Source organism: Phacochoerus africanus, chromosome 1 (assembly GCF_016906955.1).
Source record: "Phacochoerus africanus isolate WHEZ1 chromosome 1, ROS_Pafr_v1, whole genome shotgun sequence".
NCBI lineage: Eukaryota > Metazoa > Chordata > Mammalia > Artiodactyla > Suidae > Phacochoerus > Phacochoerus africanus.
Genome location: NC_062544.1, coordinates 8,699,926 through 8,727,248, shown reverse-complemented (window position 1 = coordinate 8,727,248; position 27,323 = coordinate 8,699,926). Strand labels below are relative to the sequence as shown.

The 27,323-nt window shown below is 45.8% G+C and overlaps 2 protein-coding genes across 3 annotated transcripts in view; one reads left to right on the top strand and one right to left on the bottom strand.

Annotated features, from left to right (window-relative positions):
- GLRA1 (glycine receptor alpha 1) overlaps positions 1-17,221 on the top strand; it is an 89,215-nt gene extending 71,994 nt beyond the window's left edge. Inside the window, exons 7-9 of one of the 2 annotated variants that reach the window (XM_047772122.1) lie at positions 1,584-1,798; positions 9,705-9,851; positions 16,778-17,221. In XM_047772122.1, coding sequence (XP_047628078.1) covers positions 1,584-1,798; positions 9,705-9,851; positions 16,778-17,065 — 650 coding nt within the window. In that variant the 3' untranslated portion in view covers positions 17,066-17,221. Of the gene's footprint in view, positions 1-1,583; positions 1,799-9,704; positions 9,852-16,753 lie in introns of both variants that reach the window. The other variant, XM_047772038.1, reaches the window with a different exon arrangement.
- Positions 17,222-23,063: 5,842 nt separating this feature from the next.
- Positions 23,064-27,323, bottom strand: part of G3BP1 (G3BP stress granule assembly factor 1) — a 39,686-nt gene continuing 35,426 nt past the window's right edge. The window contains exons 12-13 of the transcript XR_007133941.1: positions 23,521-23,707; positions 23,064-23,170 (exon numbers count right to left, since the gene is read on the bottom strand). The gene's annotated coding sequence lies outside the window, so the exon portion shown is untranslated. The remainder of the gene's footprint in view (positions 23,171-23,520; positions 23,708-27,323) is intronic.

The window sequence follows — 27,323 nt, the reverse complement described above, 5'->3', positions numbered from 1 at the left end:
GCAAGGCCCTGGCCCCGTGGAACGTGCACGGTCCAGGCAGCCGTAGAAATCCCCTGGTAACTGTATGTCGGTGGACTGGAGTGGAGACCCCCCCAGAGGACGCCCAGCCCAGTTCCAGGAACATGCAGATCAGGAGGGGACAAGCTGCCCACAGTCTGGTCCAGGGAAGAGAGACATCGATTTGCTACCTACCCAATGTACTACGCCTTAAAGGCTCTGAAGATCATGTGAACAGAGCCCGAGGGACACAGGGGGAAAAAAGAGGGGTTCCTCCTGGGGAAGACTCTTCACATTAAACTGCCCTGGAGCAGGGAGGCCCCCCTGTGGCTCAGCAGTTGGCGAACCCAACTAGTATCCGTGAGGATGTGGGCTCGACCTCGCTCGGAAGGTTAAGCATCCAGTGTTGCCATGAGCTGTGGTGTAGGTCGCAGATGTGGCTCAGACCCTGGGTTGCCCTGGCTGAGGCAGAGGCTGGCAGATGCAGCTCCCATTCAACCCCTAGCTTGGGAACCTCCGTATGCCACATGGGTGGCCCTAAAAAACATAAAATTAAAATAGAAATAAACTGCCCTGGAGGAGAGGGAGGATTGGCTGGTTCTGGGGAGGGAGAAGGGCATTCCAGGTAGAGGGATTAGCAGGCTCGAAAGCTCAGAAGTGTGGCAGTGTAGAGGATGCTCGAGGCAAGGGATGGAGTGTCAGGGGTCATAAGGAGGGTGAACCAGAAGAGAAATAGGGTGGAAACAGGCGAGAGCTCAACGGGGAAGGGCGGACTAAAGACTGAATTTTTCCCTGCAGGTACTGGGGACTTTCTTGTATGGGGAGAGATGGAGGGAACGAAAGGCTTTACAAGAGAAAGTACTAAGAACAAGTCACATGTGTTCTTGTTCTGGCAGAAGGATAGAGAATGATCCCCTTTGGTCCACTGTTAGCAACCAAAGAGTGATGAGGATGATGGCAACTGACATTCTGAGCTTTAGTGATTTGTGAGGACTGTGCTAAGGTTTTTTTTTGGGGGGGGGTGTTTTTTGAGGGTTTATTTTTTTGTTTTTTTTTTTTTGGTTTGTTTGTTTGTTTGTTTTGTGGTTTTTGTTTTTTGTTTTTTGTTTTTTGCTTTTTAGGGCCACACCTGTGGCATATGGAGGTTCCCAGGCTAGGGGTCAAATCAGAGCTACAGCTGCTGGCCTCCACCACAGCCACAGCAACGCAGGATCTGAGCCGTGTCTGTGACCTACACCACAGCTCACGGCAGTGCCGGATCTTTAACCCACTGAGCAAGGCCAGGGATCAAACCTGCAACCTCAGGGTTCCTAGTCAGATTTGGTTCCACTGAGCCACGGCAGGAACTCCTGTGCTAAGTTCTTTATAGGCACCATTTCATTTTGCCATCACAGTAATCATGAGGTTGGTATTGTCATCACCATCATCTCCCGCCTCCTCATCATCCCCAATTTACCACAGAAGAGGAATCTGAGACACAGAGACATTCAGAGACGTGCGTAAGGACACAGCTAGTGGGAGGCTGAACCAGGACTCCAGCCGAGGCTGCTCGGACCTCAAAGCCTTGTTCCTATAATTTCTCGCAGGCAAATTCACCTGCATTGAGGCCCGCTTCCACCTGGAGCGACAGATGGGCTACTACCTGATCCAGATGTACATCCCCAGCCTGCTCATTGTCATCCTCTCGTGGATTTCCTTCTGGATCAACATGGATGCTGCCCCAGCCCGCGTGGGCCTGGGTATCACCACCGTGCTCACCATGACCACCCAGAGCTCAGGCTCCCGAGCATCCCTGCCCAAGGTAAGTCCTACTGCCCACGAGCGCAGGACACCGGGACAGGTGCGGACACCCACATCCCTTCCCTCACCGAGATAAGGGGAGCACAAGGACTTAGTCACTATTTCGTTATCCACCATACTCGGCAGGATCCAGCAACCCAAGCCAACAAACCTTCCCTCCCGGCTTACCATTATGTTCTAGACACCACATTTTTTTTTTGCTGCCTTCTTCTGCTTCATCTGCTATTAACACTCAGCTCCACCTGCCCTTGCACTCACTTCACACTAATGCTGAGTACAATATCCCACTCCTGTCACCATTAACGGTAGATACTTTGTGTTGAGGGTCTCAGACTTGGCAGAGAGTTGTCCTTAAAGCTAAGACTCCTTTCAGTGATATATTAAGGATTCCCAGCTTGATGATAAGGGGAAAAGACACAGGCAGAGTCTGGCGAGATCTCCATGCAAACTTCCTCACTCTTTCCATGCCACGAGGGACCACGCAGAGCCTTCGCTTACCCCAGCATCAAAAAGACAGCCACATGTGTGAAATGTTTCTGCCCAGAGACACAGAGAGAAATTGTTTTGAGATTCATTTAAGATTCATTCATTTAAGTGGGTGCTGCTCACATAGGTACCCTCTGCCTAACATTCCCCCAAATTCCAGGCTCCAAGGAGGAAAGCAGATGTTCAGCATAAACCACATTGTTTATACAAGGAGTCAAGGCTCAGTGAGGCACCCTAATCCATGAGGGAAAGTGGGAACACTCCCAAAATCCAAGTTTCAGATGTTAACCAAGGGCCAGCCTTGAAAGCAGGTCCTTCATGTGACAGCAGCCTCATGCCTGCTATGTTGACCCTTTTCTGCACAGAACTCAATCTGATCCTAACATTTCCTTTTTTTTTTTTTTTGTCTTTTTAGGGCCACACCCATGGCATATGGAGGTTCCCAGGCTAGGGGGTGAATCGGAGCTGTGGCCACCAGCCTACACCACAGCTCACAGCAACGCCGGATCCTTAACCCACTGAGTGAAGCCAGGGATCGAATCTGCAACCTCATGGTTCCTGGTCAGATTTGTTTCTGCTGCGCCATGACAGGAACTCCTGATTCTTACATTTCTAATATTAAACACCACATTCTGTTACTTTCACTATTCACTTTTTAAAAAAAAAAAAAAAAAAAAATTTTTTTTTTTTTTTTTGGCTTTTAGGGCCGTACCCACAGCACATGAAAGTTCTCAGGCTAGGGGTCAAATCCAACCTGTAGCTGCTGGCCTACACCATAGCTAAAGCAACACCAGATCCTTAACCCACTGAGCGAGACCAGGGATCAAACCTGCATGCTCATGGGTCCTAGTTGGGTTCATTAACCACGGAGCTACAAAGTGAACTCCTTTAAAAGTTTTTATTGGCGTATAGTTGACTTACAACGTTGTATTAGCTTCAGGTGTACAGCAAAGTGAATCAATCATATATATAAATATATCCATTCTTTTTTTCCATATAGGTTACTACCAACTATTGAGTAGATTCTCCTGTGCTTTACTCTTGTGCATATTCTGCTCCACTCGCTATTAACACCAAGCAGGATACTTCACATACTGTTCGTGCCAGATCCGCATCCTGCTCCCCTCACACCGTGCTAGACCCAACCTTCTGTCCCATCCTTCTGACACCAGACACAGCATCCTACCGCGCTCATAGCGACACCAGACACTAATTCTCTTCCAGTCGCCCTTACAGTAAACGCGACATCCTATTCCTTTCACTGTTAACACCTGACCTCACATTCTGTTTAATTCACTTTTAACACTGGATGGAATGTTCTGCTTCGTTCACTATTAATGCCAGACACCACATCCTCCTCCACGCACCCCCGTACTGAGGGACACCACTCCGCCTGTTCACGCGGAGCGCTCAGTGCCTCCTTCTGCTTTACTCTCCTGTTGTGCTAAGCACTGCATTCCAGCCTACTACTGTCGTTGGAGTCACAGTCTGCATGACTCACCCAGCACAAGACACAACATTCTGCTCTACTATTTCTGCCAGACACCACACTCTGCTCCTCTCAGCCTTGCATTAAATGCAACATTCCGCACCATTTCCTGTGACTAACACTTTTAACATTCTGTTTTGATACCGAAAAGTTGAAAGACCATACAAAAGGACACCCTAACAGCCTTCACCTCAGTTCTAGCTGTTACCATTTTGCCATGTTTACTTTATCTCTATTGATGGGTAAGTAGATGCAATTTTGCCGAATCATTTGTAGGTTACAGACATCATGCCAATTCACCTCTCAGTAAGGAATAAAGATCACAGTAGCATCACATCTGAAAAGTTAACATTAACTGAATAGTATTATTAAATTAGAAATAATTCCATAACTTCGTCTAACAAAGAATCTTTAAATTTTCCCTGTTGCCCGAAAACTATCTTCAGTAGACATGGTGAGGTCCAGTCAAGGATTCAGGGAAGACTAATACTGCATACAGTTACTCTTTTAATCTAGAACAGTCTCCCCACTGTTCTTTTGTTTTTCGTGACACTGACTACTCCGTTAACTCCTCATACAAGACCTAACACCCTAACCATTTGCCATCTACAGTAGACACCGCTCTGTCCTCTAGTCACCCTCACAACAAAACTCAAACCTCAACAGTCTGCTCTTTGCATGAAACTAGGGTTTGTACTCTGCTACTTTTATTTTAAAGGCTTGAAACCAAATTCTGTTTACTATTACCAACTGACAGAACATTCTGCTCTGTTCATTCACGACAGCAGGCATAATATTCTGCTTCCTCTTCCTTATGTTAGGCTCACCAGGCTGTTCCACTCCCTATTAATAGTTGATGCCATATTCTCCTCCACTTATAACCTACACTAGACTCAACATTCTGCTCCACTCACTGTTAGCACTAGACTTGATAGTGGGCTCCATTTGCTACAACACTCAACCCGACGTTCTTCCTCCTTCACTTTTTTGAAAGCATAAAATTCTGTGGCGCTTAATATAATCACCAAGTTGTATACCCTCAGCACTAATTCCAGATCACTTTCATTTGCCATGAAAAGAAACCCCCATGCTCATCCACAGCCACTCCGTAGATCCCCCTCCTACCAGCTTCTGGCAACCACTAATATACTCTTTCTCCATGAATTTGCCTACTCTAGATGTTTCACATAAGTGAAATCATACTATTATATATACTGTATGATATGTGCACTTTTATGACAGCCTTCTTTCATTTAGCATAAGGTTTTCGAGGTTCATCCAAGTTGTAGAATGTATCAGTAGTTGATTTATTTTTTTGGATAATATTCCATTTTATCACATTTTGTTTGCCTGTTCATCAGCTGATGAACATTTGGGTAATTTCCACTTTGGAGCTATTTTAAACAATGTTGCTATGAACATCTGTGTACAAGTGTTTCTGTGGACATATGTTTTCAACTCTCATAGGTATAATACCTAAGGGCGGAATTGTTGGGTCATATTTAATTATATGCTTAACTCTTTAAGGAGCTGCCAAACTATTTTCTAAAGTGGCTACACCATTTTATAATCCTTCCAGGGTTCCAATTTCTCCACATCCTAACACTTGTTGTTTTCAATTATAGACATCTCAATAGATGTGAAGCAGTAATTCATTGTAGTTTTGATGTGCATTTTCCTATTGACTAATAATGTTGAGCATCTTTTCATGTGTGTATCAGCCATTTCTGTCTTTTCTGGAGAATCTATTCAAATCTTTTGCCCCCTTTTTAATTGGGGTATTTTTCTTTTTATTATACAGTAATAGTTATTTGTGTATTGTGGATTTTAAACTTTTATGAGACATATGATTTGCAAATATCTTCTCCCATTCTATGGGTTGTCTTTTCACTTGATTAATAATGTCCTTTGTACACAAAAGTTTAGAATTTTTATGAAGTCTGATATATTTTCCATTGTTGCTCATGCTTCTGGTATCATACTTAAGAAACTAATGCTTAATCCAAGATCATGAAGATTTACATGTACATTTTTTTCTGAGTTTTATAGTTTAGGTCTAACTTTAGGATTTTGATCAATTTTGTTAATTTTTGTATATGGTATGAGGGAGGGATATCATTCTTTTGCATGTGTGTATCCAGGTATCCTAGCACCATTTGTTGAAAAGATTTTTCTTTCCCTCCATCAAATTTACATTATTCTCAAAAATCAATTGACCATAGATGTATGAACTTATTTCTGGACTTTCAATTCTATTCCATTGATCTGTATATTTATCTTTATTCCAGTGTCACTCTCTTGATTTCTGTAGCTTTGTAAAGTATTGAATTTGGGAGTGGTGAGTCCTACAGTTTTGTTCTTTTTAAAGATTATTTTGGCTATTCTGAGACCCTTATATTTCCATGTGAACATGAATTTAACTCTTTTTTTTTCCTTTTTTTGTCCTTTTTTTGTCTTTTTTTTTTTTGTCTTTTTCAAGGCCACGCCCCCGGCACATGGAGGTTCCTAGGCTAGGGGTCTAATCGGAGCTGTAGCTGCCGGCCTACACCATGGCCACAGCAACGCTGGATCCAAGTCGTGTCTGTGACCTAGAACACAGCTCACAGCAATGCCAGATCCTTAACCCACTAAGTGAGGCCAGAGATTGAACCTGTAACCTCATGGTTCCTAGTCAGATTCGTTAACCACTGAGCCACGACAGGAACTCCATGAATTTAACTCTTAAGATAAGCTTGTCAACTTCTGCAACAACAAAAAAGAATTTTGGTTAAAAATGCATTGAGTCTATGCAGGAATTTGGGCAGTACGGTCATCTTAACAATATTAATTCTTCCAACCCATGGACACAGGATGTTTTCCCACTTATTTAGGTCATCTTTAATTTTATCCCACTGTTTTCTAGACTCCATGGTTCCTAACGAGAAATCAGCTGTTTATCTCATTGAAGCTACCTTGTACATGATGAATTGCTTCTCTTCTGCTGCTTTCAAGATTTGTTTTCTTTGGCTTCTGACAATTTGATTATGGTGTATCTACGTATGTGGCTATCTTTGAGTGTATCTTCTTTGGGATACAGTGAACGTCTTAGATGTGTACATTAGTGTTTTTCATCAAATTGGGGAAAATCTGGGGCATCATTTCTTTAAATATTCTTTATGCCCCTTTCTCTCTCTCTTCTTCAGAGACACCCTTTAAACATGTTAGTACACTTGTTGGTTTCCCACACATCTGAGGCCCTGTTCCTCAGACACAATAAAGATTACTGATGCTTCTTCAGGTTCACTGATTCTTCCTTTTGTCTAATGAAATGTGCTCATAATCCTCTCTAGCGAAATTTTCAGTTGTTATTTTACTTTTTAACTCCAGAATTTCTATTGGGTTCTTTTTCATAATTTCTCTCTCATGCTCTGCTTGATGAGACTTGGTTCTCATACTTTTCTTCAGTTTTTTAAACAAGGTTTCTTTTAGTTCTTTGAGCATATTAAAAATATAACTGATTTAAAGTCTTTGTCTATTAAGTCCAATATCTGGGCTTCCTCAGGCACAGCTTCTTTTGACATTTCCCCCCGTGAATGAGCCTGATATAGTCAATCCATACTTCTATAACAAAGTCTCATAGACTAGGAGGCGTGAAAACAACAGAAATTTATTTCTCACAGTTCTCAGGCTGGAAATCTGAGATCAGGACACCAGCGTGGTCTGGTTCTGATGAGGATATTCTTCCAGTTGCAAAGTGCTGACTTACTCTTATCTCCTTGCATGGTAGAAAGAGAGGAGGCTAGCTTTCTAGCCTCTTCTTAGAAAGGCATTAATCCAGTTCATGAGGGTTCCACTCTTGTGATCTAATTACTTCCCATTGGCCCCATCTCCAAAAGATTCTCCTCTCTCTTCAGGATTTGTTGTTGGTTGTTTGTTTAACAACTTTTCAGAACTAATATGTGTGTTCTTTGTTGGGTGGGGCCATTGAAGCCTCTAATCAGTTAGTCTAGTAGTTAGCTAAAAATTAGGTATTTTCTTAAATGCCTGAACCCTATAAATCTCCCAGCCTTTGCCTAGGGGCTCTGTATGTGTATTAGGACACCTTTTCAATGCCCAGCCAAGCAGTTTGAAACTCTGCCTTGGCATTTACTTCCTGGTTTTTTGTGTGTTAGTTTGTTTTAGGGCCACATGTGTGGCATATGGAAGTTCCCAGGTTAGGGGTTGAACCAGAGCTGAAGCTGCCATTCTATACCACAGCCCCAGTAATGCTGGATACTTAACCCACTGAGTGAGGCCAGGGATCAAACCCTCTTCCTCATGGATATTAGTTGGGTTTATTACTGCTGAGCCACAAGGGGAGCTCCTACTTCTTGTTTATTTATTGCATCAAGATTAGCCAGTGCTAAGTGAGTGCTAAGAATTTTCTCAGATCCTTCCTGGGCATGCACACAAGCCTAAGAATGCAGAGAGGTTCCCAGAAATATATCATAGATTCCTAAAGCCCCTTATGGACATCTCATTCAGATTTTTGATCAATTTATTGTTTGCCTCAACTATTACCAATTGCCTGAGACTGACATCATATTCAACCATCACCAATGACTGTTTTCAACAAATGCCCTCAAGGAAAAGTCTGTTCACACTGGGCCAGCTCCAAGTCAGGTCGAATAAAGACAGACTTTTGAATAGGGTCTTTCAGCAAACCACAAGGCAGGTCAAATAACAATTCTCTGAGAACACAGCTTTAAAGAAGCTCCTGCTCTGTTCTGCCCCATCCAGTGGCTCTCAGGACGCTGATGTTCAAAAGCAGGCTATTGGCTTTCAAAGCTAGCACAGAGCTAGGGATGAGAAGATGGGAAGACGATGACCTAAAACACCACAAAGCCCCAAAGGAAGTAAAAAATATATCCACACAAAACTTATACACTGGTGTTTATAGCAGCATTATTCAGCACAGCCAAAAGGCAGAAACAACCCAAATGTCCGCCAACTGATGAATGGATCAACATGTGAGATATCCACACAGTGGAATATTATTTAGCTATAAAAAATAAAATATTGACACATGCAACAATACGGATGAATCTTAAAAACATTATGCTAAGTGAAAGAAAACCAGTCATAAAAAATATATATACATCATTTGATTCCATTCATGTGAAATATCCAGAACAGGAGAATCTACAGATACAGAAAGTAGATAAAAGGTTGCTCAGGACTAGAGGAAGAGAAATGGGGGGATAGGGGAATGACAGCTAAAGGCAGTAGGTTTATTTTTTTGAGTGATGAAAACTTTCTTAAATGGACTGTGATGACGGTTGCACATATCTGTGAATGTCTAAAACTGCTGAATTGCACACTTAAAATGTGTATGGTATGCGAATTATATCTCAATAAAACTGAGGGTTCTTTTTAATGCCACAAATGTTGCTGTTCTTCTGATACCCAGTTGTATGTTCTTAAATGTTCACAAGATTATTGTTAGCCTTTGGTTAATCAACAGGGCACTGATGAATGTTGGTTCCACACTCAAAAAAAAAAAACATTTTTGAGTGTTTTCATTACTCCCATGGCGGGGGCGGGGTGCGAATTTTTGAAGGTCTTACTCTGCCATTCTCACTGACATCCTCCATGTGCTTCTGACACTGTTCCTATCACCTCTAGACTAAATGCCACATGCAGCTCCAGTAACCCATAATGCTAGCCACACTGTCCTCCTCTCTTTAGTACTCTTCTAGGCCCCACGTTCTTTTTTCCCCAACATTCTGTCCAGTCTTCTTGATATATTTTTCTTCTGTTTCCCTCTGCACCTTCCTCCCTAATATCCCAGCTTAGAGGGGGCAGCAATGGGGGATGGGGGGTTCATGAGGAGCAGAAAACATCCCACTATACCTAGTATTTCACTATATTCTCTCCTCACTTCCCTCTGCTCCCCCCCCCACCCCCACTCCAGGTGTCCTACGTGAAAGCCATTGACATTTGGATGGCTGTGTGCCTGCTCTTCGTGTTCTCAGCCCTGCTCGAGTATGCCGCCGTCAACTTTGTGTCTCGGCAGCACAAGGAGCTGCTCCGATTCAGGAGGAAGCGAAGACACCACAAGGTAGGCTCACTGCCGGTGGCAGAGAAGCGTCCCAGGCAGCCTTGCCTTGTGATACTTGTTTCAGTGAACTGTCCTTCTCAGTGAGTAAAGCAAGCACAAAATAGGGACTCAAGTCCTAGAAATCCTTGCTTTCCCTCCCATAAATAATGCCCCGATAGGGTCCAGCAGGAGTCACTCTTCTTATCATAATAACACCAAAGAAAGTATCAGGTTACATCTGAAAACAGAGCAAACACTGATGGGGCCAAGGTAACAACTAGCTATAAGCTCAAAGCATAGCAGGGTAAGAGATCTTCATTGGGGTTTTCTGCAAGGGTAGGCTGCAATATTTCAACGGGCTTGGTTCCAGACAGGAACTGCGCTACAGAAGATGAGATCTTAGCATGTCCACTTCCCAGACCTTGATTTCCTACCTCTGAGGATAAAAAGGGGTGGGGGGGGCATCCAGCAAGATTCCCCTCCAGAGTGGATGCTCTCGCCTTATGAGGGGTTGAATAAAGAAATATTTGGCAAACTATCTCTGAAAAGTCATCAGCCTCTATTAACTCAGAGGTTGTGTTCTAACCCATGAATGCCACTAGGGAGCATGCAAACTTCCTTGGTCCATAACCACGCCTCCAGGAGACCTTTCTCCTAGAGATCAGAGAACCTGCTTTTCTCTCCAGCCTCATCTTCACTTTCTCCTTCGCTCTCTGAACGCCATCCACACCGACTTTTTTCATAGTTCCTCAAACATACACATAGGACTTTAGGCATTGTGTTTTCTCCTCCTTGATGGCTCTCCAGTGCACTTTGCTTGGCATTTTCCAGTTCTCAGCTGAGGCATCTTCCCCTGATACCCTAGTCAAGGTGTAGTTGTTGGATTGAGACACTTGTGCAAGGCTGTTACATTGGTCATGAGGCTGTAACCTACAAGGGCTCCCAGCCAAGGAGGTGATCTTCTCTAAGTCCTGCCCTGACATGGACTGTATCAGCCAGAGGAGGGGATCCCAGTTCATACATCTGGACAGGGGGTATCTTTCTTCTAATTTGCATAAAGACACTGTTTATGCCAGCAAAGATCTTTTTTTTTTTTTTGCTTTTTTTTTTTAGGGCTACACCTGCAGCATATGGAAGTTCCCAGGCTAGGGGTAAAGGAGCTGCCACCGCCAGCCTATACCACAACCACAGGAACGCCAGGATCTGAGCCATGTTTACAACCTACACCATAGCTCAAGGCAACGCCATATTCTTAACCCACTGAGCGAGGCCAGGGATTGAACCTACATCTTCATGGATACTAGTAGGGTCCGTAACCTGCTGTGCCACAACAGGAACTCCAGAGACCACATTCTAATTAAACTCAGTTTTCAGTTTCTTTCCTTCTGAACACTTATCTTGATTTATGATTATGCATTCAATCCCACGATTGTTTAACGCTTATCTTCTACTGAATTATGAGCTCTGTTAGACCATGTCTACTCTTGCTCAGTGTTATATTCCTGGTGTTTAACACAAGGCCTGATATACAGTGAACATACAATAGGCATTTGTTGAAAACAGATAGACAAAGGGATTTAAAAAAAGAAAAAAAACTTATGAGAAAAAGAGGAGACCTTCCAGTCGGAGAGGCTGCCTCCAAGTTTTTCTAGCAATAGATTAGGGCAACCAAGAACTCATCACTGTGTTCTGATGGGCCCCACCACACCGGCCACACACCAAGGCCCCACCTGCTTTAGACTGAGCGATTGAAAATAGCTGGCCACCCAGCCATAAGGTGCTGTGACAAAGGACTCTGCCTCTTTAGTTCTCTTCGCTAGGTGATTTTCACCTAGCCTCTTTTGGGGCCCAGCTTCCTCACCTATAAAAGAGACTTCCGTTTAGCGAAGAATACAAGTCTATGGTGAAGATGAAATCCCAGATGCCAAAGTAGCTTTAAGATTCCTGACCCACGAGTGCAAGGGATTAAAACGATCCATAGTCACAGATCTTCCTCAGTATGTTTCTTAAACATCAGCAACCTGATTCAACTACCTTCCAGCAGGTTACTGTAGCCACAAGGCAGACATTCCAAGACAGAAGATACGCATGGCCGTTAAGACACAACCTACACTGGAAGAGGAAACCAGCCTGGGTGTAGCAAGCCAGACAGGACTTCTTGAAAGAGTTTTAGTCCTTCCATTAGTGCCCATCAGATACCTAGCCTCTGACTCAACATAACCCAAGCAAGGAACTGACCAAACACAACTAGCTCTGGGATTTCCTTTTTATTTTCCCTTTTATCCTCACGGGCTAGCAGCTTTCTGCATTTCCCTCTGCTAGAAGAGGGTTAATAATTTGTAGCAGAGACACTTATTTGGAAGGGCTGTGTCCAAAATATGTAACTAGCACCAGAACACAAGACTGTGCCCCGCACAACTCCAGGGGGCGTTATTTGCATAAACCAAAATGTGGACGGAGCTCCAGGCAGATGTGTAATGTGGTGGCCTGCAGTATTTCCAAGGGTTGCCTCCACCCTTGCCAAATGCCTACCAGGTTTACCCACTAGAGGAAAACAAAAGCTTTCTCTCTGGCCAGGGAAAGTGTGAATAAGGCCACCAGGCAGATCTGATCAGATTCTTCTGCTCCGTTCCCTCCTTCTTCTCTCACAGCATGTCCACGCGGGCAGTGCTCTCAGAGAGCATCGCACCCGCTCCTCCTGTGCAGGTGATGACAATGGGGAGGGAAGAGCACATCACAGGGACCGTGGGGGCACTGACGGCAAAGGCAGGGAGGCCCCCCAGGCCCCATGGCTGTCCTCAAAATACTGACCATACGCCAAAAGCTGCTTATCTGTTCATCAGTGCTTCCAAATGGAAGCAGATAAAAATAGTCCCGCACTTATTAGATCTTAAATAGGAACTAAGATTTATCCCCAGGCAGAGGTCAAAAGCTGGTAGCTAGAAGGTCAAATTTGACACGCAAATATCTTTAATTCACCAGCAGTGTCTTAAAATCTGGACCAAAGGGCCAGCATTTAAGCCACACTTCTGGCTGTTCTCAAAACAACACAGCCTCTGGTCCCAGTGGACCCACATCCCACACGGCCCAGGCGCACTGCAAATGCCTTTAGGTAAGGAATCCATACCACAGTCCCCGCTGACTAGAGGTTTTTTTCAGCCTCAGCTCACCTCACCACTCATTTCTCCTGCCTGGGCCCTGGTGTGCATTTGGACTAGTGTATGACCCTGTGCCCACGGGCTCCAAGCTTGGCCCAGATGTCCAAAACTACAAGGACACAATCAGGAACAGCTTTCTTGGATCAAGGCCCTCGGGATGCAGCTTGTCCGCTGGCGGTGTACGAGCTTGGGCTGCAGAAACCTCCCTTTAGCGGAAGTTTGCAGGGGGAGTTTTAAGCCCCAGCTGGTGAGTGAGGAGGAACTAGCTCCATGTCTGAGTTTCTCAGAGCCTGTGATCTTGGCCAGCCTCAACTCCCACCATCCTCCCAAGTTAACTCGTTTGCTGGGCAGAAAGCATCTGGTCCTCGAATTCCCTGGCCAGTCTCATGAGTCAGATTACTAGGAAACCTCTGTGAGCCGGACTGGGCAGGCACACTCCCAACCTCCCCGAGTTCTAGAGCCACTATCAGATTTCCCCTGCCCCATCCCCGCCCAGCTCCACAGGCAGTTGGGCATTCATATTGTGCCATCTGCTGGCCAGAATAGGAATAGCATGCTTTTGTCCACATTTCATTTTTGGTTGTTTTTTCATATTGATGATTTTTATTTTTTCCATTATAGTTGGTTTACAGTGTTCTGTCAATTTTGCACTGTACATTAAAGTGGCCCAGTCACACACACACACACACACACACACACACACATATATATATATATACACACATTCTTTTTCTTACATTATCCTCCATCATGTTCCATCACAAGTGACCAGATATATTTCCCTGGGCTATACAGCAGGATCCCATTATTTATCCACTCCAAATGCAATAGTTTGCATCTATTAACCCCCAAGCTCCCAGTCCACCCCACTTTTTCCCCTTCCCCCTTGACAACCACAAGTCTGTTCTCCAAGTCCATGCATTTCTTTTCTGTGTCCACTCATTTCTAAGAAATTTCCTTTCTTCAGGGTACAACGTGAAATTGATAACTCGCTCACTTCCATCCCATCCCCTCATGTTTAACAGATGAGGATGGCAAAGAATCATTTGCCCAAAGCTATATATAAACTGAATTTTGTGCCTCCCCCTGCAAAGAGCCCAGCACAAGAACATTCTCAAGCACCCACCCTGCAGCAAGGGAAAATTTATACTAACAAGCAGCAGTATCCAGCCCAACCCCCTTCCAGGCCAGCTTCCCCCAACCCCTCTCCTCAGTCCTGACACAAACCCTCTGCTACTGTCCTCCTCATGGACACAGATTTACTGAGCACCCACCTGCCAGGCACTGCAGCCCATCTTCTCCCCCTTTCTTATGCTACAAAGGCCATGAGTCACTGGCAGGTGCTAGGAATAGAACCCCATTCAGACCAGAAGGAAAAAGGAAGCTGGGACTGCTGAGGCTATACAAGTACGCACTGGGGTCAGCAAATACTTGCTGAGTTTTGAGCGTCTGTCTGGGAAATATATTTATATGTCCAGTGTTGAGGGTGTAACGAACATGACAGATTTTGCTTCTGCCTTCAAGGCACTTATAGTCTAATGGGAAAGACAGACATTGATCAAGAAAAACAACGTGATAAAAGCTTTAAAATTTTAAAAAGTTAAGAAGAGGGAGGAGGTCCCGTCGTGGCTCAGTGGTTAACGAATCTGACTAGGAACCATGAGGTTGCAGGTTCAATCCCTGGCCTTGCTCAGTAGATTAAGGATCCCTATGCCTCAGTGGCTGTGGCATAGGCCGGCGGCTACAGCTCCAATTGGACCCCTAGACGCCTGGCCTGAGAACCTCCATATGCCGTGGGTGTGGCCCTAAAAAGACAAAGGCCAAAAAAAAAAAAAGAGAGAGAGAGAGAGGGAGAGGTGTAGAGGGGGAGAGGCGTAGAGGGGGGAAGTTGTAGAGGAAGCTCATGGAGCACACGGCCAGGGCACTGAGCCTATCCTTGGGCTCAGGGAAGGCCTCTGAGTAGGAATTAGGGAGAGAGACGGAGCTGGAAGCAGGGCTGTGGCCAGAAGTGTGTTCCAGCAGGGAGAACAACTTCCACAGAAGCCAAGAGTCAAAAGGAGGATGATACTTTCAAATAGGTGGAAATACTGCGGGGTAGCCAGAGTGCAGGACAGGGTATCAGACAGAAGGGGCACGGACGGGGCTGTCCAGGTCATCCCAGCCCATGTTACCAGGTAAAGGTTTTAACTACCCTCGAGTCGGTGGCAGCCTATTAGAAAGTGCTAAGCAGCAAGTGATCAACAAGGTCTGTTTTGTAACAACCCGGATGGGGTGAGGGGTGAAGGCAGATGACAGACAGAGGGCGAACTAGACTAGACGGCGTCACAGGTCCGGAGGGTGGCCCAAGCTGGGGCGGCGAGAGCGGAGCTAGACAGGCACTGTGGCCCCCAGACTCCGTTCCTCCTTCACCACTGGCTCTGGCCCTGGCCCTGGCCCTGGCCCACACAGGGACTAGGAGACATCTGGGTGGCTACCTTAATAGCTCTTGCTATCCAGGAGGGCATTGCGAGCTGATAAAACCTCCCCAGGGCCACGCGTTGAATCGACAGCTCAGCTGAGACCCTTACACCACCTCTAGCTCACAAGGAAAGACCACAAGGCTGGACACGATGAGAGCAGACAGAGTGTCTTAGTGAGATCGGTGCAAGCAGGGCAAGGGGGAAGTGAGGAGGGGCAGGGCAGCAGACACAACGGGTGGTGAGCCCAAGGCAGTGAGGTGGGGGCTCAGGAGAGGTGGCTGAGAACAGACAGCACAGAAGGCAGGTGTGCAGAGCATGGCGGCAGGGTGGGAGGGGGCATGAAAGTCTGTGGAGGTAAGTTGGAGCCCGATGATGAAGGGCTTGACGAAAACCCAGAGGTGCGCCTGAGGTCACAACTGGCGGGGATTCCGGAAGGGGAGGTGAGGAGCAGCTGGGGCTTCCCTGGCTGTGGAACGAAGGTGAGGGGAGCCCTTGCTCCACTGAGGGGCGGGGGAAGAGGGCAGGGAAGCAACAGAGGCAAAGCAGGGGATCTCTCCAAATTGTCCCCTGGGTTTCTAACAAAACAGCATTCCCACTACCTGCTCATCTGATGGACAGAACACATCCTGAAGGAGTGGAGTGAATCTTCTCCCCACTTAAAGGGGAAAATTAAATTTAAAAACCCCGGAGTTCCCGTCGTGGCTCAGTAGTTAACGAATCCGACTAGGAACCATGAGGTTGCGGGTTCGATCCCTGGCCTCGCTCAGTGGGTTAAGAATCCGGCGTTGCCGTGAGCTGTGGTGTAGGTCGCAGACACGGCTCGGATCCCGTGTTGCTGTGGCTCTGTCGTAGGCTGGTGGCTACAGCTCCGATTAGACCCCTAGCCTGGGAACCTCCATGTGCTGCGGGTGCAGCCCTAAAAAGACAAAAATATATAAATAAATAAATAAATAAATAAATAAATAAATAAATAAATAAATACATAAATAAATAAATACATAAATAAATGCAAACCCCGAGTCACAGAAGGAAGTCTTCCAAGCAGGTGACTTGCCTAAGGTCATACGGCCAACGAGAGACCTGAACCCGTCTCCAGCCTCGAGGCCACACTCATCCCCTGGTCTGCATCTGTTTCAGCACACAAGCGGCGCCCCTCTATAAGGCATAACTCCCTAGCCAGCCAAAGAGCCTTCAGAAAGCTGGAGTGGCGCCGCCCAGGAGGCAGGGCGAGCCAGGCGGCCGCGGCCTGGCCCCCGGGGGAGTGCCTTGCAGGGAGGGTGCCCAGCCCCTGTCTTATTTTAAGTAGAGCCCCATGTTGAACCTGTTCCAGGAGGATGAGGCCGGAGAGGGCCGCTTCAACTTCTCTGCCTATGGGATGGGCCCCGCCTGCCTTCAAGCCAAGGATGGCATCTCGGTGAAGGGCGCCAACAACACCACCACCAACCCGCCTCCTGCGCCATCCAAGTCCCCAGAGGAGATGCGCAAACTCTTCATCCAGAGAGCCAAGAAGATCGACAAGATCTCCCGCATCGGCTTCCCCATGGCCTTCCTCATTTTCAACATGTTCTACTGGATCATCTACAAGATCGTCCGCAGGGAGGACGTCCACAACCAGTGACGGGTCTGGGACGGGGGAGGCTGGGAGAGCGCGGGGGGAGGAGCGCCGGAGTCTGAGGGCCGGAGGAGGAGGAGGAGGAGGGGCAGAGAGCGAGAGGGGGCCCCCCAACCTCTCCTCCTCGGCGGTGTGTGCAATCCCCAATGCAGCGATGCATGACTCTACGAATGTGGCACTATCTATTTAACCTCGGGGGGTGTGTGTGGGGGGGAGCTTTTCTAATACAGGAACGGAGGGGAGGGCTCTGGGTGGGGGGCGGGAGCGGGAGCAAACAGCTTTCAAAAATGTGAGTCCGTAGGCTGCGCAGTTTTTCCCGTTTGGAAGGAGAGTGCAGTCTGCCCCAGCGCAGAAAGGAAAGCAATGTAATATATGATATATATTCATGCTTAATATTAATGCAAAACCACAAGAACAAAAGATTTGTTTCTTAACCTATCAGCCTAGCAACTGCTTACGTTTTTAAAGTCACAGACGTGATGGACAATTTTTCCCAGAGTGGAAACAGTCACAAATCAGCTTGCTCTGGCGTGTGTCCCACATCGCACCCCTCCAAATGCCATGCCTCGCTCCAGGCCCACCCCCAGCGGACACACGCCAAAAAGCCATTCCTCCTCTGCTTCAAGAGGGTTGTGCGGCCAGGCACGGGTAGTGGCCATGGGGAGGAGGGGAGAAAAGAGTCGGGCGTGAGAGAGAGATGGGGCATTTCAGAGACCCAAGGCCTGCACATCCGTCCTCACATCTCCAGGCTAAGGGCCTCTCTGAGCTGCCCCTCTCTGAGCCCTCATGCTTCTGTGCTCAACACCCACCTCACCCATCCTCCACCACCACCCAGAAACGGCCGCCGTAGTTTTTTCATTATATTGCCAATATGCAATCTTTTTTATGGTTAAAAAAAAAAAAGTAATAATCTCAAGAAATAATATGCAGATAGACAGTATAAACAGATGCGCTTTTTTCAGATGTCTATTTTTTTGGAGAGTCTCTTTGGAATTGCAAGTGGGTGTATGTTCGCGAAGGTCTGTAGTAGACGTGTGAGATTGCGGTTCTGCAGTGTGAAGTTTTACAAGGGGAAAGGGTAGTTCGGAGGCCTCCGCTGCTTAAATACGGGTGGAAAGAGACGGTGATGTTTATAATGCCTGTTCGTTATAGTCACAGTTCATATACCACTAACAATGTGGGAAGCCTGAGGGCATGACCCCATTATATTTTTATAAGTCTTCTTTTGTTTTCCTTTTTGGTGCTTTGTTTAGCTTTAACATTTAGGAAAGTTAGACTAACATTCCTCTTTCCTTCTAACTCTGAAGTGCCAGAACTATCCAAGATAGCTAGGGTACTCTGGGGAAAAAGGAGAGGGATTGGGAAGTGAATTGTGGGGGGCGGGGGGAGCCTGCTGGAAGGCATGGACATTCAGACCCCCGTGGGGGTCAAGGAATTAGTGAGGAGCTGTGTCCAGCAGCCTCTGCCCATGCCCGTCAAGAGCGCTATGCCTGGAACGATGGCGCGATCGCTCACAGCATCCTCTGTCCTATGGCCCAGGACCGGAAAGACTGGGGTTGCGTTTCTTTCTTTGCACTTCAGTATCATCAAAGTCGTAGGCAGACAGTAAGACACAGCTGACAATCAGTCTGTTCTGAGGCTTGGGGTTCACTTGTATCCTTAGAGGGTATCCCCAAGGTAGGGTAGGACAGAGATGAGACACTGGCAACCTAACTCCTCCCTAGAGCACTATCCCCAGGGAAATTTTTCCCAGTCCCTGTGGCACAGTATTTAAGGTCCACAGAGGCCCAAAGAAACAGGCCCAGACAAGGATCTAGAGGGACTTAGATTTAAAAAAAAAAAAAAAAAAAGCTCTATGCAGCCAAAAAAGGATTTGGCTTTGCAGCTTCAATGACAAAAGCTCTTTACATCCATCCAAGGAATCATTGCCTTCCCTTCTCTTGCCCTGTGTAGACCAGAAAGCTAAACTACATTCTAGCCTTGGAGGATGTGGAAGAGAATCTGAGATCCCTTTTTCTAAGAAGTGTTGAGGGAGGGGAGCCAAGTGAGTAGGGAGTCTCTCATCTGAGACCATCCTTTTCCCCACAACTAACATGTGGCTAAGGGAGGAAAAGTTAAATTGAGGGACTTGTAGCAACTACTACCAGTTCAAGACTGGAATCTCAGCCTTTGAACTGCTGTTAGCACCTTTCATGAGCACTATATTCACTTTATTTAAGGAAGAGGGGGGAATCTCAATTCTCAAGTGGCACTTGAGTTTTTGGAGAGGTTATCAGCCCTTTTCACTCGCACTTTATTCACTTTATTTAAGGGGAAAATCATTTTAAAAAATTTTCAAGAAGCCCTTCTATTTTACCCATTTCTAGATTAAATTCAAAATGTCTAAAGTCTAGATGAATCAGGCAACAAAGGCTAGGCCTCTGCCCATGACTAAAGACAATACCCACTGTTCTAAGACATTCGGGATCCACTCAAACAGCAAAGTCAAGCCGGGCTCCTTGTACGAAGTGTCTGGAATCCCACAGAGGCAGAGAAGTCACTCGGCCATTTGCCCAACCTCTGCTGCATCCTTAAACTTCTGCCCCAGTATTCAACGTGTGTGCCCACTGGGGGCTGACAGGTCTAGGTGATAACACCCAACAGACCACAAATCATGTTTATGATTCAGAGGCGAGGTGTCACCGCCATCTCCTCAGATATTCCAAGCGCGGCCTCCCTCAGACAAAATAAATGTGAGTGGACACATGACTGCAGTGGAAGGAAGAATGTGACCCGTAGTCCTGCCACTAATATGCTGGGTGACCTTGGCCACTGAAAATTAGTTTCTCTGAACACACGACGGGAAGAATAGTACGGGTGATTTCTGACTCCCTCCCAGTACTAACTGCTCTCTATGTGCTTGAACTGGTCCACAGGAAGCTCCCACCACAAAAAGTTCAAAGTCAAAATCTCATCATGAATGAGGAATGGAGCATGCTCAGGGAGAAGACGTTATCATTAACGTGAGATGTAGTGAGAATTTAGCAACTCGTTACATGGATTTCATCATTATAGAAAATCAAACGAGGTAACTGAGGCCAAATATTATTCTAGGTGGCGCTCACAAACGGGAAAGCCCTTTCTTAATTTCCTCTTCCGTTTGTGCACAGAGGGCATCAGACCTTCGGATGACACATGCCGAGGGCTACAGTGGAAGGAAAACCAATTTAGGTGTGATGAGTGGTTGACTGGTTTTCAAACCCCTTCCATGTATAGATCAGTATTTATGCATGGAGGGAGAAGGGGATACTGGCACACAGGAGTGGGTGGTTTTGCCCCTCTAAAACTGCAGCTAGTCCTAGGAGCCAAGTTTAGGAGACGTCAATTAAGCAGCTAACAAAATCAATAATTTCTCACGTATTAGTTTACAACATATCTCATTTGTTTCAAGAGCAGCCAAAATAAATGACTCAGCTCTGACAACCTCTGGTCCTTTCAAATATTCAAGGACTAATGCTATAAGGAGTAACAAGAGGACAGGCATGAACAGAAAGAAAATTGTGTGTGTGTATGTGTATGTGTGTGAGAGAGAGACAGAGACAGAGAGAGGCCTTGAACTTAACTGTATTTTTAGTTCAGGTCTACAAAGTCAAAATGTCATTCAATCCAAATTATTTCTTCTAAGCTATCAATAAATAAGAAATTATCCCTCTAAAAAGTTCACCAATATTTTTCATAGGTTTTTTTTTTCATACTAGGGAGAAAATAAATGGCAAGAGATGGTTCCCCTCTTTGAAAGTATGTATTTTTATAAGCATCATTAAAAAGAGATGAGACGGTGTGTTGTGAGGCTCCGTTGTAGATTGCAGGGTACACTGGTGCCCCAGCGAAGCTGGAACCATCGCGGATAACAGTCTTGTGAAAATTAGATTCCTAAGTTCACTGCAACACACTGAGATTGAAGACTCGTGAGTTATCATCCCGCCTGCAGTGACTGCCTCCTTAGGAGAAGCTGGCAAGCAGCGGGTGCAATCTGTATCAGCCTCAGGATGGGAATCGAGAACTGAGAGTCGCACATTCCCCAGTCTGGATGGAAGCCCAACCCAGGGACAGTGGACACCACTCTGGAAGCCACCAGATTTACTCAATGAGCAGCTTCTTCTGCACATTCAGAAGGCTGCCCTCTGCCCCAAGTCTGAAGAGGCAGGCAAGATCAGGTCTTCTCTGGGAGCTACGGTTCTCAGGGTGACCGGAAAGCTTGCACCGTGAGGGGATGGAAGGCCTTTTGAGGAAGGGAGAGTGGATCTCTGTACCCTACTATAGAAAGCATCTTTGATGACCCAACCAAACCTCCTCTAAGCAGGAAACATGGTTCTTAAAATATAATTTAGCTTTTTGTTCCTTCTACTAAGTACTTTCTCTCAGAAACCAAGTCCTAAAAGTTGCATGAAGAACCCTCCTATGTTCCTGCAGCTCTAGGAAGCTTATCCTGACCGAAGGAAGGCGGAGCAGACAGACGCTCTGTTTTGACTGAGCGAGGTTGCTCTTAACTACCTGTAGCCCTGTAAGGAAAAGCCTACGTGGGGAAGGCTTTGGTCTGAGTATCCTGAAATCCCAATAGACAGGAAGAACCTCCATGGGTGGGTTGAAATCCTTGCAGTAAGGATTAAAAAATCCTGAAATGCTGCCCTCCCCATCCCCAGTGTTAAGGGAAGCCATGGCTGCTTTCTGGCTGTCCCAGGTGAACATCTCAGGGTATCAGGATGAGGGCAACCTGCCAACATCTCTCCCAGGCCGGAGTAGCCTCGAATCTTGAGGGCCCTGGCTAGATGCTGCCTCTACCAAGTGATTATCCTGTTGCTTCCTTAAGGGTTTCTCAGGCTGTAAACAGCGATGGCAAGAGATAGGTTTGCTCATACGTGGGTGCTGTTTCATGCTGCTTTGATGGACCCGTGTGGTTATTTAAAGCAATAATTAAGGTGCTTTATCATTCTTTGGAACAGCAAAATGAGTTCCAAAGTAGAAATTATTGCCCAATAATTTCTAGGATCATTAAGGCTTCTTCAGCTAGCATCCAGACCGTAACTTCTCCCTCTTGCTCTCCACCCCACCTCCGCCTCCTCCTCCTGCCTCCTGTCAGCATTTCCTGTTTCATCAGTTTGTGTATCTTTATTTTGTGAAACCCAGCTCTGCCAGAAGATGACGATGCATTTGAGGGGTAGGGGATGGGGGGCTAGAGTGGGGACTAGAATGGACACAGTCTCGTTCATTTTAAGGTTGGGATTTCTGTTCTTCCTGCTGCGCCTGCATTTTGACATTTCACTGCTCTGAAAAATTCCCATTGGAACACTGAGTCAACAAGTCAGAGTACAGGGAACGGCAAGCCAAAAATATACCCTTCAGAGAGCCCAGTAATGAAAACTATATTCTACGTGAGGCCACTAACCAGTTAGAGAGCAGCACCAGCTACCTAATCTGGAGATGAAAGACATTTGCTGGCTACATAGATTCCAAGCATGATGGGAAACCCATCATGTCTCCCAGTTCCCTCTTTGCATTGCTCTTGTTTGGCTGGCCTTTTCCAGATGCAACTGTTTTCTTATGCAACTTCAGAAACCCAGGGTTCTATTTAAACATACCTGCCCCCTGCAGTGGACAGGGTCAGTGGGAAGGGGGTATTTGTCTGGGCAGGGAAACAAAGGTAAGCAACTCCATCTTTCTCAGCCCCCCACCCCCGCCCCCATTAAAAGGGGGAGGTGAAGGAGATTTTTTTCAAGCCAACCTCTGGATACTTGGAAGGGTTGAAGAAAAAAGTATCCTGTGTGTTGTAAAAGGTGTCACTATTTCCCCATTTCAGTGTCAGGCTTGGGTCCCCATCTCAGGCCGTCAGTGGGCAGGTAGGGAGAAGTTAAGAGGAGAGTCTTGGTCCTCCAGGAGCTTACAATTTTTTTTTTTTTTTTTTTACCATGAAAGTCTAGGCATTTCACACTATTGATAGACTGACTAGCTTCTCACCTGAAAATCCCATCAAACATCAGGACAACATTCCACTCTGGTGTTTTAGCATGTATGTCCTGTGAAGGCTGTAACCCATTTCCCATGGCAATGGTCTGATTCTCTCTGCCACAGACACTGGAAGAATCAAAGAGAAAGGCATCAGAGCAGAATGTGCGAAACCTCCCTGGAGAGATAACTGCACTGTCTCCACGTCCCCTCCCCTCCTGTCCCCCACACACCGTTTAATAACAAGAAATTTCCAGCAAGATTTAAGAATATTTTCCTCTGTTACGTTAGCTACAGGTACAGATAGGGAGAAAAAGTACAATAAAAATTTAAAAAGGGACTACTCCAGACCCCTAAGGATGTTCATCTAAATGCATCCCATTAGCTGGGTCCTACTAATAAAGAGAAACGACATTACAGCAGGTATGGCTGGAGTTAGCCAGCTCTCTCCACACTCCCACCCCCAAACAAAACCTCACCCTCACAATGATGGTTCTGAAACTGCTTCCGCACTCCTGCAACTCCAGTAAACACTCCTTATCATCAGAAAACACTGCTCCTGTCTTTCCCAACAGGGATCTTTTTATGCTCTGTCAATGGCATCTCTTCAACATGGTTATAGGGTGACATTATGACAAATGACCTTCATGCTCCCTTCATCTGGCCCTGAAATGAATGAGAATATTGCAGTGTGAGACTTTTTTCTGGTGCCCAATATTAAAAAAAAAAAAAAAAATTGACATTTTTTTTTTAAAAACCCACCTTAGATTTCACATAATAAAATGGAAATGATAGTGTTTCCATGAGGAAACCAACTGTTTTCTACCCCTGCTCCCCATCACCGTAGAGCCACTTTCTTCTTGCCCCCGAGAGGTTCAAATCAAGGATATTTTAAAAGACCTCTAGAAGGGCTAGGTGCATGATGAAACAAATATAGTGCAATGGTAGTGGCTGCATAGTCTAGCTGGTTTAAATACAGTCGCTGTAAACTTCTTTCCTATTTTCCCTTCAGTTTCCTCAGAGCCGCGGTTTTCCTATCCATAAAACAAGAGTAGTAAATTAGAGGACCTGGAAGAACTCTCCCAGCTATCAAGTTGTTTTTTTAAGGCCACCTCTCCAGTTGTCTTTTAGCCCCAGACGCTTCATCTCTGCTCAGCTGTCCCCTCTAAACCCGTTCATGGGCTTACGGGGGCGGCGGCGGAAAGGGCATGAGTTAGGAGGCCGAGATGCCAAGGAGGCAGGTGATCGAGCTCCAATTCTGCTTCGTCATGTACTCGGGGCAACATCCACAGCACAGGCTCACTGGCAGAGCGAATGCTCATTCCACCTCCTCGTTGTAAACTACACAGCATTTTCCTTAAGCTCCACCTCTCGGCAAGGCTTCATCACTCTTTCCTATTTGCCATAAGAGGTCATCAAAGAGCTTTCTTTCAGAACGAGGTTCCCAAAGGGCCAAATCCACCTGCCCTACAGAGCCGCTGATTCAGTGACTTTTCAGGACTGGCCCCCAGGATTCCCTCACTAGCGAACTACTCCACGCTTGCCTCAGAGCCTGCACCCACACCCAGTCCTAAATCCTAGTACCTGCATCCCTTTCTCCCATGTGAATACCAACTAAACAACATACGATGCAGAGCTTTTCAGTCACCTTGTGAATAAACCTTGAATATCACAATACTGTCAAGCACCTAAGGTAACTCAGTCTGAGTTGTAGAACTTAATTCCCAAAATGGCCCAATCCTATTTTGCCTTTTAGGTAAGGAAACTTAGGCTCAAAAAGCTTGCGTCACTCACCCAAACCAAGAGCTCGCTGAGGTTTAACATCCTGACACAGACAGTGGGAAGCTAAGTTTTGGAACAATCCCTGTTTTTTCACTTCAATAAGTTATTTCACTCTGTGACCTTAGTCTCTCGCCTATAAAAAGCTTTTTATCGGAGTTCCCATCGTGGCGCAGCAGAAACAAATCCGACTAGGAACCCTGAGGTTGTGGGTTTGATCCCTGGCCTCACTCAGTGGGTTAAGGATCCAGTGTTGCCGTGAGCTGTGGTATAGGTCGCAGATGCAGCTCGGATCAGACATTGCTGGGGCTCTGGTGTAGACTGGCAGCTATAGCTCTGATTAGACCCCTAGCCTGGGAACTTCCATATGCCATGGGTGCAGCCCTAAAAAAGACAAAAAAAATAAAAAGCTTTTTATCTTCCCAGATTGTCACATATAAATTCAAGTAACTGATGTGGCAGTTTATTTTGTTACTAAAAAGCAGTATATACATGAGATGTTTATTAGCTTAACTTAAATGCATCTTATAATGATAAAATACATGGTTCCTTTTGCCTAGGAACGTTCCAACATCCATAAGTTTAATCTCCTATAACCTGTTACATGCCAAGGTCTACTGTCTTAAACTGGACTGGAAATCAAACATCTTGATCAAGAACCAAAGACGATCCTTGGCCTTCCTCTTCTCAGAACTTGGTAATGAACAATATAAATCAGCCCACCTTAAGAGTCCACAAATCTAGTTTTCGGTGCATGCAGGATTTTTCATCTATAGAATGTAGAAGAGGGCTAATGAGCAAACTTCAGGGCCGAGAGGGAATTAACAGCATCTGTAGTCCTGCATGAGAGGTCACCATGTACCTAGGACAGCTTGGATTTGGCTGGATTCAAGGGTAAGGACTAAACCTTTTCTGCAAGTCTCTCCTAAGTCTAGAATCCCTTTAAAACATTCTCCAACTGAGAACCTACCACAGACAAGGCACAGGAACCAAAGATAAGCTCTGCCCCTAATTATAGAATTTAACAATTTAGTGAAGATGTGACATGGATATCAATAACTAATTCAAGAGAAGATGTGACAACACATGCGGCAGAGAAGATTTCAGAGATTGTGTCTCACAGGGACAACCCCGGGTCTCCTCGAGGATGGGACATTTGAGCTCAGACTGTAAACAAAAAACTATTTTCCATGGCAGTTTGATTTTTAGATTTATATAATCGTGGTCTCACCCATCTTTCAAAGGGTTAAACACAAGTAACCACCTCCCCCAAGCAACTGTTGAGGTGAAGAGCAAGCCACTCTTTCTAGGAGGCAGGTTGGAAACAAGAGTACTAAGTGGCAACCTGACTGACGTCCCAGTAACGGAGGGACTTGTAATGGCTCTTTATTACGATATAGGCTCTGGAAATGAAGTGGGAAAATGGAACTATAGGGAAATAGATGGATGAAACCTTCCCCCGACATGCTCTGAGAATTTTAAGTTACTGCTTGCCTCCAGTCCTTTCTGTTCCCGACTTAACCCCCTAGGTAACTTGTTATGTACAAACTTGCCAGTCCATGGGGTAGGCCTCTTACTGCAGTTCCTAGGACCCCCTTGGCCTGATCCATGACTCTTCAGCTGTGCCCCCAAGTTTGACCTTTGGCATAACAGGACCATAGCTACCAGCAGGGACACCAGGCATGCCTCGGCTATTGCTCTAAGGACCAAGACAGTGCCTTCCGAGAGCTCTAGATGCTGGTGAGCAACGTGACACTCTGAAGGCACACTATTTAATGACCGCAAGTTAGATTCAGTGGGTCTCCAGGCAGCTACTGAGTACTTTGAATGATACTTCAAAAATGTCTCGGCCTAGAGAAAGCAGCTTAGCCCTTTAAGGTTTGAGTCAGAAGCTCAGGGAGGTTTCAAAAGAAAGCATCACAGTCGGGACTAAAATATGCATATTATTTCCAGGTTTTCTATCAGCTTTGTTTTTAACCTCCCTACACCTGTCAGTCTCCATCTACCTGCTATTTATTAAGCAGTGTACCATGAAAGAGAAGCATCAGAATGAAGCACAGCTCCTTTTCTTATAGGAAAGGATAAAGAAGTACCAAAATAATTACCTATGAGGAATGAAGAAAATGTGACAAAGGAAGGTGCCAGGGACCACACCAAAAATAAATCATGGAGTGTTTCATGGCTTAAGGGCCATTTGAGCAGTATTACGTTAAAATAACGAGTCCCCGCTCTGGCACATTGGGTTAAGAATCCTGTGCTGTCTCTGTGACAGGAAAGAAAAAAAAAAAGTAGAAGACAAGACAAAACCAAAAAAAAAAAAATGAGACTTTGATGGACGGGATAAGAATATTCTGGCAGAGGGAACGTGAATAAACATGTGGAGGTAATAATAGGGGGTACAATACGAGGCACAGTGACTATTCTTTGGCCAAAGTGTAATGAATGGCAGGCACGTCTGCAAAGACTTGGAACACATCAGAACCACCTTCAATGTCAGGTAAAG